General features: G+C 36.7%; 1 protein-coding gene across 2 annotated transcripts in view; it reads left to right on the top strand.

Annotated features, from left to right (window-relative positions):
• KPNA1 (karyopherin subunit alpha 1) overlaps positions 1-12035 on the top strand; it is an 84576-nt gene that overhangs the window by 48867 nt on the left and 23674 nt on the right. For both annotated transcript variants that reach the window (XM_032267686.1, XM_032267685.1), the window contains exons 5-9: positions 84-178; positions 6753-6884; positions 8019-8107; positions 8486-8585; positions 10571-10734. In XM_032267686.1, the coding sequence (XP_032123577.1) occupies positions 84-178; positions 6753-6884; positions 8019-8107; positions 8486-8585; positions 10571-10734 (580 nt within the window). The remainder of the gene's footprint in view (positions 1-83; positions 179-6752; positions 6885-8018; positions 8108-8485; positions 8586-10570; positions 10735-12035) is intronic.

Raw genomic sequence — 12035 nt, forward strand, 5'->3', positions numbered from 1 at the left:
GGGATGTTACGAAGTTTTGAGCTGTCAAATTCTTGCATTGAAATCAAAAGATTTTTTTTTTCTTTTATTTTATGGGGAAACAGAACCTAACCCTCCTATTGATGAAGTTATCAGCACACCAGGAGTAGTGGCCAGGTTTGTGGAGTTCCTCAAACGAAAAGAGAATTGTACACTGCAGGTGCGAATAATTTATATTTAATTGTCTCATAACTTAATTCCCTTTGAAAACTTTTATTTTGTATACAAATTTGTTACTAATTTTTATCTGTATGAAGAATTAAGTTTGTTTGTAATGTATTCTTGACAACTACATTGCAAGCTGCTTTTATAGCTTTGTTAACATGTAGGTCTTTGTTATACTCTTTGTAATTCTTGTCATTTTTAATCATTTAAAATGCTTTTATGATTGTGGATAATACTTACCTATTAGGGAAATGTTTACAGCAGAGGAGCCATTACAGCCAGGAATTTATATGTGAACTACATAAAATTTGATTTTGAGGGAGTTTTAGATGATACTTTGTGGCTTTCTCAGGATGGTGTAACATGGGCTATGTCAGAGTCTCACTAATTCCCAAATCTGTTCCTAATTAATTTTTCCTCCACCCCACAAAAAGCTGATAAGGAAATAACATTGACAGGAATCCGTGTGCTTATTGCTTTGTCAACTCCTGACCTCAAGTAATCCACTTCCCTTGACCTCCCAGAGTACTGGGATTAAAGGCGTGAGCCACTGTGCCTGGCCAAGGATTCAGTAATTTTCACAAGAAAAGGAACCAGCAGTCACCTGACTCTCATGCTGGAAGTTATCTAGAAATTCTAAATTATTTTTTTTTCCTGGATAAAGTTGGGTTTTTAGTAAACTGGTGATTTTTTTAGTAGACTTCCCTGGAGTAACCAACTGAGTCAGTGCCTGTATTAGTAACAAATACCTGTGTTCCCTAAATTCTCACCTGTAGGATCTAATCTCAAAGACTTGGGCCCTGAGACTATGGCCAAGTTGATCAAAAAATGTGATTATTTTTCCAAGTAAATATTTGCCAAAAACTAGTTAATCATAAAGATACCCCCTGCCCCTTGTGTGCTGTTCTTTACTGTGAGGCTGAAGCCATGTAGGCACTGGGGCATTTTTGTAAATGATAGCTCCTGTCCCCAGGTTCCTTACTGTCCACACCATTATAGATTATTCATAAAACTTGATTTGCCTTGATGTTTTCTCTCCTTTCCTCCTATTCCTTCTTTCTCTTTGTTTTACACTCTGTTGCGTTGATGAGTTCCTTCCAGAGGAAAAGCAAGAAATCCAGAAAAGGTAGAGTACTTCCATGTCCCATCAGTTTTTCTTCTCCAGTTTGACATTTACCAGTCCCCATGCTCATTTGAATTAAGATTCTGTTTTGCTAGCTGCCTCCTGGATTGTAATTCTGGTCCCCATCTAAGGCCAGGATCATCAGACACCTGAAAAATAATCACGTTCACCCTGAGAGCAAGGGAAGAGAGAGAGACTTTTCTCAGTAAAAAAGGAAATCCAGACAACCAACACTGCAGAGAACAGAGCCTGATCCCCTAAGCAACCTGCCGAGAACCAGAGGGACCAAATGAGGAGCCTTACTGCAGTTTATCATTTGAAATGCTTTGTAGGAAGAGGGAGGTAGGGAAAATTATTTTGTTCATGCTGAAAAAAAGTGTTTCTATCCTGTCTCTGGGAATGAGAGTAGATGAGAGATACTGAATTAACTCCTTGATCTGGCAGTTTTTATTAGGTGGTTGTAGAAGTCTAGTTCCTTTATGCATTAAAGACAGATGGTATAACCTTTCAGACCTAAAATGAAAAAGTCAGAGAAATGGGTCTTTCCCTATCTCTGCATTCATTCCCCTGTACTCCCAAAAAAGTACAGTACATTCTCAGACAGTGCCCTCTTCTGGCTAACACACTCTACATCATTTTTTAATTCATTACTCTGTAATCCTGGAACTTGTGTTTTAATACATCTGAAGATGAAAGCCTTCAGAAATCTCTAATTTGCTTCTACTTAAATTCCCAGATTCCACCCTGTGCAAACTAATAATTAGGCTGGAATATTTCAAAATGATTCCTCTGGAAGTGATCACCTCATGATTTGCTGAGGATGGTCTTAGCTGTCCTAAGACTCTGAGAAATAACCAACCTGTTTGTTATCTAAGGGCCATCTCTAGCTTTTTTATGTGCGCATTTAAGGACAGCATGGTGTTCTCTCTCCACTGTGACTAATGGGTACTTTTGACGACCTCAGAAGCAAGAGGGGCAAGTATATTGAGAGAGACCTTAAAGCCAGGAGACTTGATGCTGTGCCATGTTTTCAAATAATTAGATATGCTCTGGGAAGCTTGGAGGTTACTCGTTCTCTGTCTTCTTAGAGAGCACTCAGATATAAGCTATCCCTAATACTCTTACCTGCTTACCAGAACTTGAATAGTGCACCTTTGCAATAGGGCTTTTGTCATTTCTCTTCCAGAAGGAGAGTCATACTATGTGGTGCCAAGAGGAAATTTGATGGCTCAGCTCACTAATAAATCTTGTGGACAAACTTAATTTCTTCATTCCATAAATAAAGAACTTTGAATCCTAGTGAAGAGTCTTACTATGTTCTTTCTGGCTTCCCAAGTTAGTAAGGTACCTCAGACTAGGGAGATAAAAGTGCCTGCTTTGAGCATTGCTACCCACGTACTGAAGGTGAACATGGGTGGAATCTAGGATTTTGGAAGCAAACAATGCCTTTTTAACTAAGAGCATTCTCAAGCTCAGTAACATCTAGGTCTCAGATAGACTTGAGCCCTTGTCATGAGACTGGTCTGGTTTATGGCATGATCCATGAGCCTACTTTGTTAGTTCTTTGAATCCAGGCTATGTCTTTGTACTGTCCTTTGCAGTGCTGAGATGTGGCATTCCCAAACTTTCTTACAGAAGCTTATAAAAATAGCTAGAAATAAATATATTACTTTCTATTTCCACATATGAGACAGATAGTTCTTGAAAAGTTGTAAATTTGAATTAAATTGGCTTAGTTTCCCCTTTCCTGCCTTTCTTGTCCCCCCTAAGAGCTTAATGTGATAAACTGCAGTAAGCCTTCATCTTCCTGTGTCTTTTCCCATCTTCATTGATCTCTCTGCCTTTCCTGGAAAGTTGCTCAGATGACTCAGGCACTGTTCTCTGCAGAGTTTGCTGTCTGGGTTTATTTTTCTGATGTGAGCCTTTCTTTTCACTTGCTCTCCAGGTGAGCCTGGCATTTGCTAGGAACCAGAGTGGAACCGGCAAAGTGGCCAGCAACAGAGTCCTGATCCAAATGGAGAAAGGGAACCAGGCGTACCTCAACCTGGAGTGGGAAACTTGATAGGAGGTCAGAAGTACTTCAGCTTTGGATTCTCATTTTCCTTATTTAAGGAACTGAGCACCAGAAGGTAGAGACTAAGAAAGGGAAGAGAGAAAACATCAAACCTTCAGTGTGCAGATTTCAGTTGTTAGCCTTATTTAGTGAGTTCAGGACAGTGAAAAATAATGAGTGGAGTTATAATTTATAAGTAGTTAAAGCTGCATGATAGCTTGTTTCCTTGTATGATGCCATTCTTGGATATTAAGAATATAATAGTTTAAAACAATGAAAAGGAAGTGAAGATTTTATTTAGTCACCATTTGTTACTTCAGGCAATACCATTTCTTAGATTTTTTTTTTCAGGTTACTGATTTCAATGTGAATAACAGGGTTGCTTACTTTATTTTTTTTTTTGGCTGTTTCTATCATAACTTTATGCATATGTGTTTGCCATCGATTGTAGGCTTTCCCATTTCACAACTATTTCATGTTAAATTCTAATGTAGCACCCAAGGCTGAAACATTTAGAAAAACAAAAACAAAAATAGATGGCGAATTTCATTGGAATACAGCTTCAAAGTACAGACTATGATGAAAGAGAAGTTATGTAAAGAACATCTAATTTTAAAAAAACATATACTTAAATAATGTTTAACAGGTACTTCTTCTTCTAACATTAACAGAGGCCTATACTCAGGGAAATTCTGTTTCTTACTCCCCCCCTCATACGTATATTGGTACATGCATAAACATACATGGATATCATACATGTATAGATGGGTGTAGAAAATTTCACAAATACAGCTTGATTAGCTTTCACAAAATGAAAACAGCACAGTAATCAGCACCCTGTGTATGTGTTTTTATTGCCTTATTAATGCACGAATATTTTCAGTGGCCTTCTGGTTATAGTTATTCATCTATTTCTGTCCCCAATAGTAGCAAAACTGTTTTTGATTTTCATTCCTGAATCGTCTTTGCATTCAGAAGTTAAGATGTACTAATTTCTCTCTTTTTTTAACCATCTGTATTCAGGCTATTCACTTATTTTTCATTTTCTTAGTCATTGTCACTCAAATTGTTTTGCTTCTCTATTTTATTAATTTGCGTAACTTCTGGAATTCTCCTTCATTTCCCCTGAGACCTTTGGTGCTAAACTCAAAATAGCAGTTTGAACGCTGGCACCAATTAGTATTCTAAGTAATTTTTTCCTCATCAGTAACTCTGTACTATATCCCTATGTACCCAGGTTATTATAATTTCTTTTGCATCAAAATCTCACTGTAATCCTCTTTTTCTTTGTTTTAGATGGTATGTATGCTGATCTTATTTTTTTCCAGGTTTCTTTTCCTTACAGTTTTCGTTTCTTTGACTTGATGTTTGCAGTATCTGTTGACTGTTTATTCAACTTTGAGCCTGCCTTGTGGTGGGACAGTTTGCTTTTATACTTACATCATATGACTCTGGTTTACAAATTAATTTTCCTAGTTGTCAAAAGAAAACTACATTATAGGTGAACTTGTTTTTTGTTTTTTAGTATAAATAATCTGGCATACTGTTATTTAAAATTTCTTGCACTAGATATCCAAACTACAAGCAATTGAAATATTTCTGTGCCAGCATTATATATCAGAGAGGAAACTATGACTGGGCTTCATAATGTTTTAAATTGGGAGACTGGAACTTAACCCTTCTCCTTGCCTGTGTAACATTACTTGAATCATTAGTTAAATTGTTGGATTTTCTTCAGATAGTTTCCTCATTTGTATATGAGAAAAGCCAGATACCTTACATCTCTGGGTTGTTGTAGGGATCATCTGCGAGTATGTGAATAGTGCCTTGAGCATATAAAGTATGGTACAAATGTCAAGTTGTAATTTATGCGTACTGAAACAGTCAGAGTGTTGCTTTCATTAGTAATTTAATTACAGAGATGAATATGTGAAGAGTTTTTATTTCATGATATTTGTGGTTTAATCTGAAAATTCAGAATTTTTGTCATAACAAAAAGTGACCAGATGCGGGCTCTTTAACAGAAGTGCTCCTCGTCTGGGCCTCCCTGCTACTACTAAACCACCTTACCCTACTCATGCATGTCACTTTTATAGTTTTCTTTGGGATATCCATTTATTATGTTTCTTCTGCTGTGAATTTTCTATCGTTATATATCTTTGAACGTGATTTGATCAGATTGTCCATTTCCTCTGTCTTCCTCTATTCCCAAAAATTATGAATTTAGTTTTCTGCCTGACAGCTGCCTTTTAGTTAATCCGGAAGCTTAGAAGAATCACAGGTCATTTAATGATGACTTGTTATTTTCTCTGATTTAAAGGGCATACCATGGAATTTTTTTTTCTGTGTATGTGCTGTATTAAGTAGAAGACAGAAAGGAGGAAGAAACAACCTGAAATGTAATTGAGAACTCTTAACTAAATAGAGAAGAGTTCATTCTCGGATTTCTGAATATTAGTCTAAACAGTCAATTTAGTATTAGAGATATATTTTAGTAGTATGCTCTATTTTTTGTTGGTCATAATTTCCCTTATGTCTTCTGTTTACCAGTGCTGTAATGCTGCATATCAACCTTTGGTCGATTTACCTTCGTTTTTCCCTCCCTGTTAAGAATGCTGTTTTAAAAAAGTCCTATCTCTGTACTTTGGTTTGGAACTCTAATTTATGGGAAGCTCTTATGCTTTGCAGTTGTCATTTCATTTCATTATGTGCTTGTTAACTCCTTTGACCTGCTTAACATCTGATACCTTTTGCTTTTTTCACCGTGCCTGTATTTTATGTTTTACGCTAACATTTTTTCCCCCATTTTACTTTGCCCATTCTACAGAAGTTTTTAAGTTTTTTTTTTTAATTAGGTAACATGCATGGTACAGGCCAAAAGGTACATAAGGCTTTCCAGTGATAAGTGTTTTTTCATGTTTTTTCATCCTTGCTCTCTAGTTACCATGACCTTTCCCTGCAGGCAACAAGTATTTAGTTTCCTATAACTCCTTCTAGAGATAATCTGTGCAATCAGTAAGTTAATGCATGTATTCCTTTTTAACACTTTTAGAAAATATGGTATAATGTCATATTAATGTACACTGTTTGCATTTTGTTTTCATTTATATCTTTGGAGATCATTCCATATCAGCATTTGTAACACTCTCTCATTCTTTTTATGGTGTCATGTCTACTCTATCTTGAACTGAAATTTTAGACACCCTGAATATTCTTCTAGGTTGATGTGTTTCTTCTGGAAATTCTTTTAAAATTAATAAAGTACTCAACTGATAGGTTATGTGTAAATAATGATCTCAGAATCTTTTTTTCATGTTCAGAAAGTGTTACTGTTATAAGTAAAAAAGTTTTTACATTCTAAAAAGATAATGAAAATTATTTTTATCTTTGTAGTTTGAATCAGCTTGGGTACTGACAAATATTGCTTCAGGAAATTCTCTTCAGACCCGGATTGTGATTCAGGCAGGAGCTGTGCCAATCTTCATAGAGTTGCTCAGCTCAGAGTTTGAAGATGTCCAGGAACAGGTAAAAATGAAACAGAAAGAAGCAGGTGAAAGAATAACATTTTTCCCTTCAATCATATTCAGGGGCTGAGTTTTACCAGTTGGCTTTGATAATCTGTGGATTGTCACAAAGGAGTGTTCTAGAAATCTAGTCTTAACCAAATAGAAAATTTCTTAGTGACTGTAGGCAGAATTTCTCTTAAACACATAAAATAATCTCCCCTTCCAAACCTGACGTTCTTTAAGCCCTGTATATGTACTTTTGTAGACCTTGTAAGCAGTTACTGGTAGAGGTTTTGTCTTATAGAGATTTCCAGTGTTGAAAGTAGGCCAGGCACTGTGGCTTACACCTGTAATTCCAGCACTTGGGAGGCCGAGGTGGGCAGATTGCTTGCACCTAGGGGCTTAAGACCAGCCAGGGCAAAATGACGAAACCTCATCTCCACAGAAAATTAAAAAATTAGGTGGGCATGGTAGTGCACATCTGTGGTCCTAGTTACTTGGGAGACTGAGGTGGGAGGTTCACTTGAATGAGCTCCAGGAGGCAGAGGCTGCAGTGAGCTGAGATCACAGCACCACACTCCAGCCTCAGTAACAGAGGGAGACCCAGCTCAAAAGAAAGTAGTGAGTTTTTGTCACTTTTGTGCAGAAAATAGTTTGTTTCACTGTTTTGTAAGCCAGAAAACTACCTTTTTTTTTTTTTTTTGATTTTTTTTTGTTTTTTTAAATGTAGTCTCTGTCACCCAGGCTGGAGTGCAGTGGCACAGTCTTGGCTCACTGCAACCTCTGCCTGTCAGGTTTAAGCAATTCTCGTGCCTCAGCCTCTTGAGTAGCTGGGATTACAGGCGCCTGTCACCACACCTGGCTAATTTTGTATTTTTAGTAAAGATGGGGTTTTACTGTGTTGCATTCCAGACTGGGTGACAGAGCAAGACTCCATCACCAAAAAAAAAAAAGAAAAAAGAAATTGGTTCTTTCCTTTAATAAACTGAATATCTTCAGTTTATTGTACACTTTAGAATATTATTTATCTTCTTCCTCCAATCACACAACTGTTTCATTTGACTCCCTGATGAATGTGTTATTGTGATATACTGGCATCTGAAAGAATTATGAGGGAGTTAAATTACATAACTTATTAATTATTCTTTCACAGGCAGTCTGGGCTCTTGGCAACATAGCTGGAGATAGTACCATGTGCAGAGACTATGTCTTAGACTGCAATATCCTTCCCCCTCTTTTGCAGTAAGTTTCTTCTTTTTCCTTTTTTTCTTTTTGAGAATAAAAACATAAGAGATTCCTCAGAAAGCAGTACATCTTTGGAAATCATTTTGAATTTTCTGTTGTTATTTTTCATTCCAGACATTTTCTTGTTTAGATCATTTCCTCAGAAAAAAGGAAAAAAGAGGAAAAAAAAAAAGATCATTTCCTTAAGCACCCTATCTTTTCCCCATGTCAAAATTGTGAATTACTTGTATCAGAATTAATGAAGTTTTAATGTTCTGGGGAAAAGCTATCTGAAGACATCTCTTTATCAAAAGTTCTATTGTTTAGTATTTACGTTATGTTTTCAGAGAATCAATGTCTATTGTATAGTTTATCATTGTACCATCATGCTTCTAGGTTATTTTCAAAGCAAAACCGCCTGACCATGACCCGGAATGCAGTATGGGCTTTGTCTAACCTCTGTAGAGGGAAAAGTCCACCTCCAGAATTTGCAAAGGTAAGGACTGTGCTTTTGGGACATTGGCAGAAAAAATGCAATTAAAAGAGTATAGCAACCAATAGTAAGGTGAACAGAAAGATAATTTTTGTTAAAATTTAAAATGTTAGAATTTTATCTGTTTTTGGAGAAACAGGGTTTTTTGGTTTTTTTTGTTGGTTCCCTTTATTATTTGAAAAGCAAATTTAAAGCATAGCTTGAAGATGCACATTTATGAAGGGGCTGCAAATAAATAAAAGCATAGCATGAAGGGAGAATTTGTAAAGCTTATTGAAATTAGACTTCATACAATTAGTATACTGTATGAAGAGACTCCTTTCAGTTCTCCTAAAACAGTGGTTCTCAAAGTATGGTCTGTGAGTCCTCTAGGTGTCCGTGAGATTCTTTTTTTTTTTTTTTTTTTCTTCCAGTAGGTTTTAGGGGAACAGGTCAGGTGTTTGGGTACATGAATAAGTTGTTTAGTGGTGATTTTTGAGATTTTGGTCCACCCATCACCCAAGCAGTGTACAGAGTACCCACTGTCTAGTCTTTTATTTCACCCACCTCTCACCCTTTACCCCAGAATCCCCAAAGTCCATTGTATCAATCTTATGCTTTTGCGCCCTCATAGCTTACCCTCCCACTTACGAATGAGAACATCTGATGTTTGGTTTTCCATTCTTGAGTTACTTTACTTAGAGTAATGGTCTCCAGTTCCATCCAGGTTGCTGCAAATGCTGTTGTTTTGTTTCTGTTTATGGCTGAGTAGTATTCTATGGTGTATATATCACATTTTTTATCTACTTGTTGATTGATGGGCATTTGGGCTGGTTCCATAATTTTGCAATTGTGAATTGTGCCGCTGTAAACATGCATGTCCAAGTATCCACGCATGTTTATAGCAGTGGAATTGCTGGATCAAATGGCAGATCTACCTTCAGTTCTTTAAGAAATCTCTATACTATTTTCCATAGTGGTTATACTAATTTACATTCCCAGCAATGGTGTAAAAGTGTTCCCTTTTAACCACATCCATGCCAACATCTATCATGTTTTTGTTTTTTTGAGACAGGGTTTCGCATTTGTTGCCCAGGCAGGAGTGCAGTGGTGCAGCACACTGCAACCCCCACCTCCCAGGATCAGGCAATTCTCCTGCCTCAGCCTCCTGAGTAGCTGGGATGATAGGCACACACCACCATGCCCGGCTAATTTTTGTATTTTTAGTAGAGATGGAGTTTCACCATGTTGGCCAGGCTGGTCTTGAACTCCTGACCTCAGGTGATCCACCCACCTCAGCCTCCCGAAGTGCTGGGATTACAGGCATGAGCCACCATGTCCTGCCTGTTTTGATTTTTTGATTACAGCCATTCTTGTAGGAGTAAGATGGTATTACATTGTGGTTTTGATTTGCATTTCCCTGATAATTAGCGATGAGCATTTTTAAATGTTTTTTGGCTATTTGTATATCTTCTTTAGAGAATTGTCCATGTCCTTTGCCTACTTTTTGATGGGATTGTTTTTTCTTGCTGATTTGAGTTTCTTGTATATTCTGGATATTAGAAGAAACAGGATTTTTTTTTGTAGTTGTTTTTAATTTGGAATTGTTTTTCACTGAATTCATCCTAAAGCCCTAGCATTTTTGGTCTAAAGTATCTAAAACACAGAATTTCCTAGCTTTCACATTTGTGAAAGTTCCTTTACCTCTTTAGTCCACAACGAATGTGTTTTGACAAGGAATCTCACTCCAAGAATTGATGTATATAAAACTTTGTGCTCTGAAATTATTTTCCTTGGGCTCTGACTACAAATTAGTGCAAGACCACTGACAGCATTGTCAAAGATGGAACTGCCACTTAGGTACTTGCTGCTTCTTTAGAAGTGTAAATCACCCTAGAAGTGATTTTTTTATTTCAACCAAATTTATGCTTGATTGCCTTCTTGAGTATCTCACCTCACTTCTGGCTTTTAGTCTGTTGGATTTCGTAATTATCATTTTCCTTTTATAGGTTTCCCCATGTCTGAATGTGCTTTCCTGGTTGCTGTTTGTCAGTGACACTGATGTACTGGCTGATGCCTGCTGGGCCCTGTCATATCTATCAGATGGACCCAATGATAAAATTCAAGCAGTCATTGATGCGGGAGTATGTAGGAGACTTGTGGAGCTGCTGATGTAAGATATCTTTTAGAAAGTGTGTTCACTTTTTTTCCCTTGGTACTAGTTTTCTAGCTGCTAATACTTAAATATTAATTTATTGTATATTATATTGGTTTATTGTGCTTTGGGCTACTGTTTTTTGTTACTTGTTTATGTTGATGTCAGATCTGTTTGTCTTGTTTTATTGAGGCTTATAGAGAACCTCTTACTCCTCTGCTGTTAGCAGGCCTTTAGCAGAAACATTTGGAAAACTCTGATCTGTGTAGTTCCAGTCTCATACTGGATGACCTGAGATCAACCACCGGATATCAGAAGATATACTGCCACTAAAATAGTCATTCCTTATCTGTCTGTCTCATTTAGAACTTATTTAAGACAAGTATCAGAAACTGAATCTTACTTTGGTTTATCATCTTTGTGCTACTTTTGATAATGCAGTAGAAGATTTACTCGTTACATAAATAATTTGAGACTGTATTAATGAAATTTTTAGATACTACAGAAGAAAAAAAATGATAGCATAATGGAGAAATGGCACAATTACAAGCAACTGGAAATTTAATTAAAGTACAAAATAGATGGAAGGAGACATTGTCTCAAACATGACATTTGGAATAGATTAGATAGTTATAATGTATTAATACAAAATACAAAACTCAGGATTATAGCTGGCTGCAGACTGAATGCAGATCAGTATTGTAGTGCTAATGTGAATGAATGGCAGTATGATGCTGCAGGAGTCAGAAGTACATCTGGGAAGTAATCCCTTGTATTCTTTATCCATTAGACTACTATATATTTTAGCCATTTCTTTTTAATTATCACATCTTAAATGTGAAGGAACTGGCAAAGTTTTTAGATGAATGATCAGCCTTATTAAATGGGAGGGAAAAGTAGGACCCTTAAAAAGATACTGACTTATGTAGCTAGAAATAAGGATTTAATATCTGTCTTCGCCTGCGCGCGCGTGTGTCTGTGTGTGTGTGTGTGTGTGTGTGTGTGTGTGTGTGTGTAGCTTTGTGGAGGGGTTTTCGACCAGTAAGACAGCTTAGTAGGTTTAGTTGAAAGACCTTCATATTTGTAGTGTGACTCCTGACTTGCATTTACAAGTTAGTTCAGCTGTTGATGTGTCGTTTTTACCTCTGTGAAAATTAAGACAATTTATAAAACTTAAAAATGTGTAAATATTAACTATTGCTCTCCATTATCTCAGCAACCATACAAGACCAAGTAAAGAGGAAATGAAACCTAAATTAAAGAATGAGAGGGAAAACTTGGAATCCAGGTGATAGAATACCTGGGAAAGATTCCTAGGA

Source organism: Sapajus apella, unplaced genomic scaffold (assembly GCF_009761245.1).
Source record: "Sapajus apella isolate SASKATOON/1434 unplaced genomic scaffold, GSC_monkey_1.0 scaffold171, whole genome shotgun sequence".
In the NCBI taxonomy this organism is placed as follows: domain Eukaryota; kingdom Metazoa; phylum Chordata; class Mammalia; order Primates; family Cebidae; genus Sapajus; species Sapajus apella.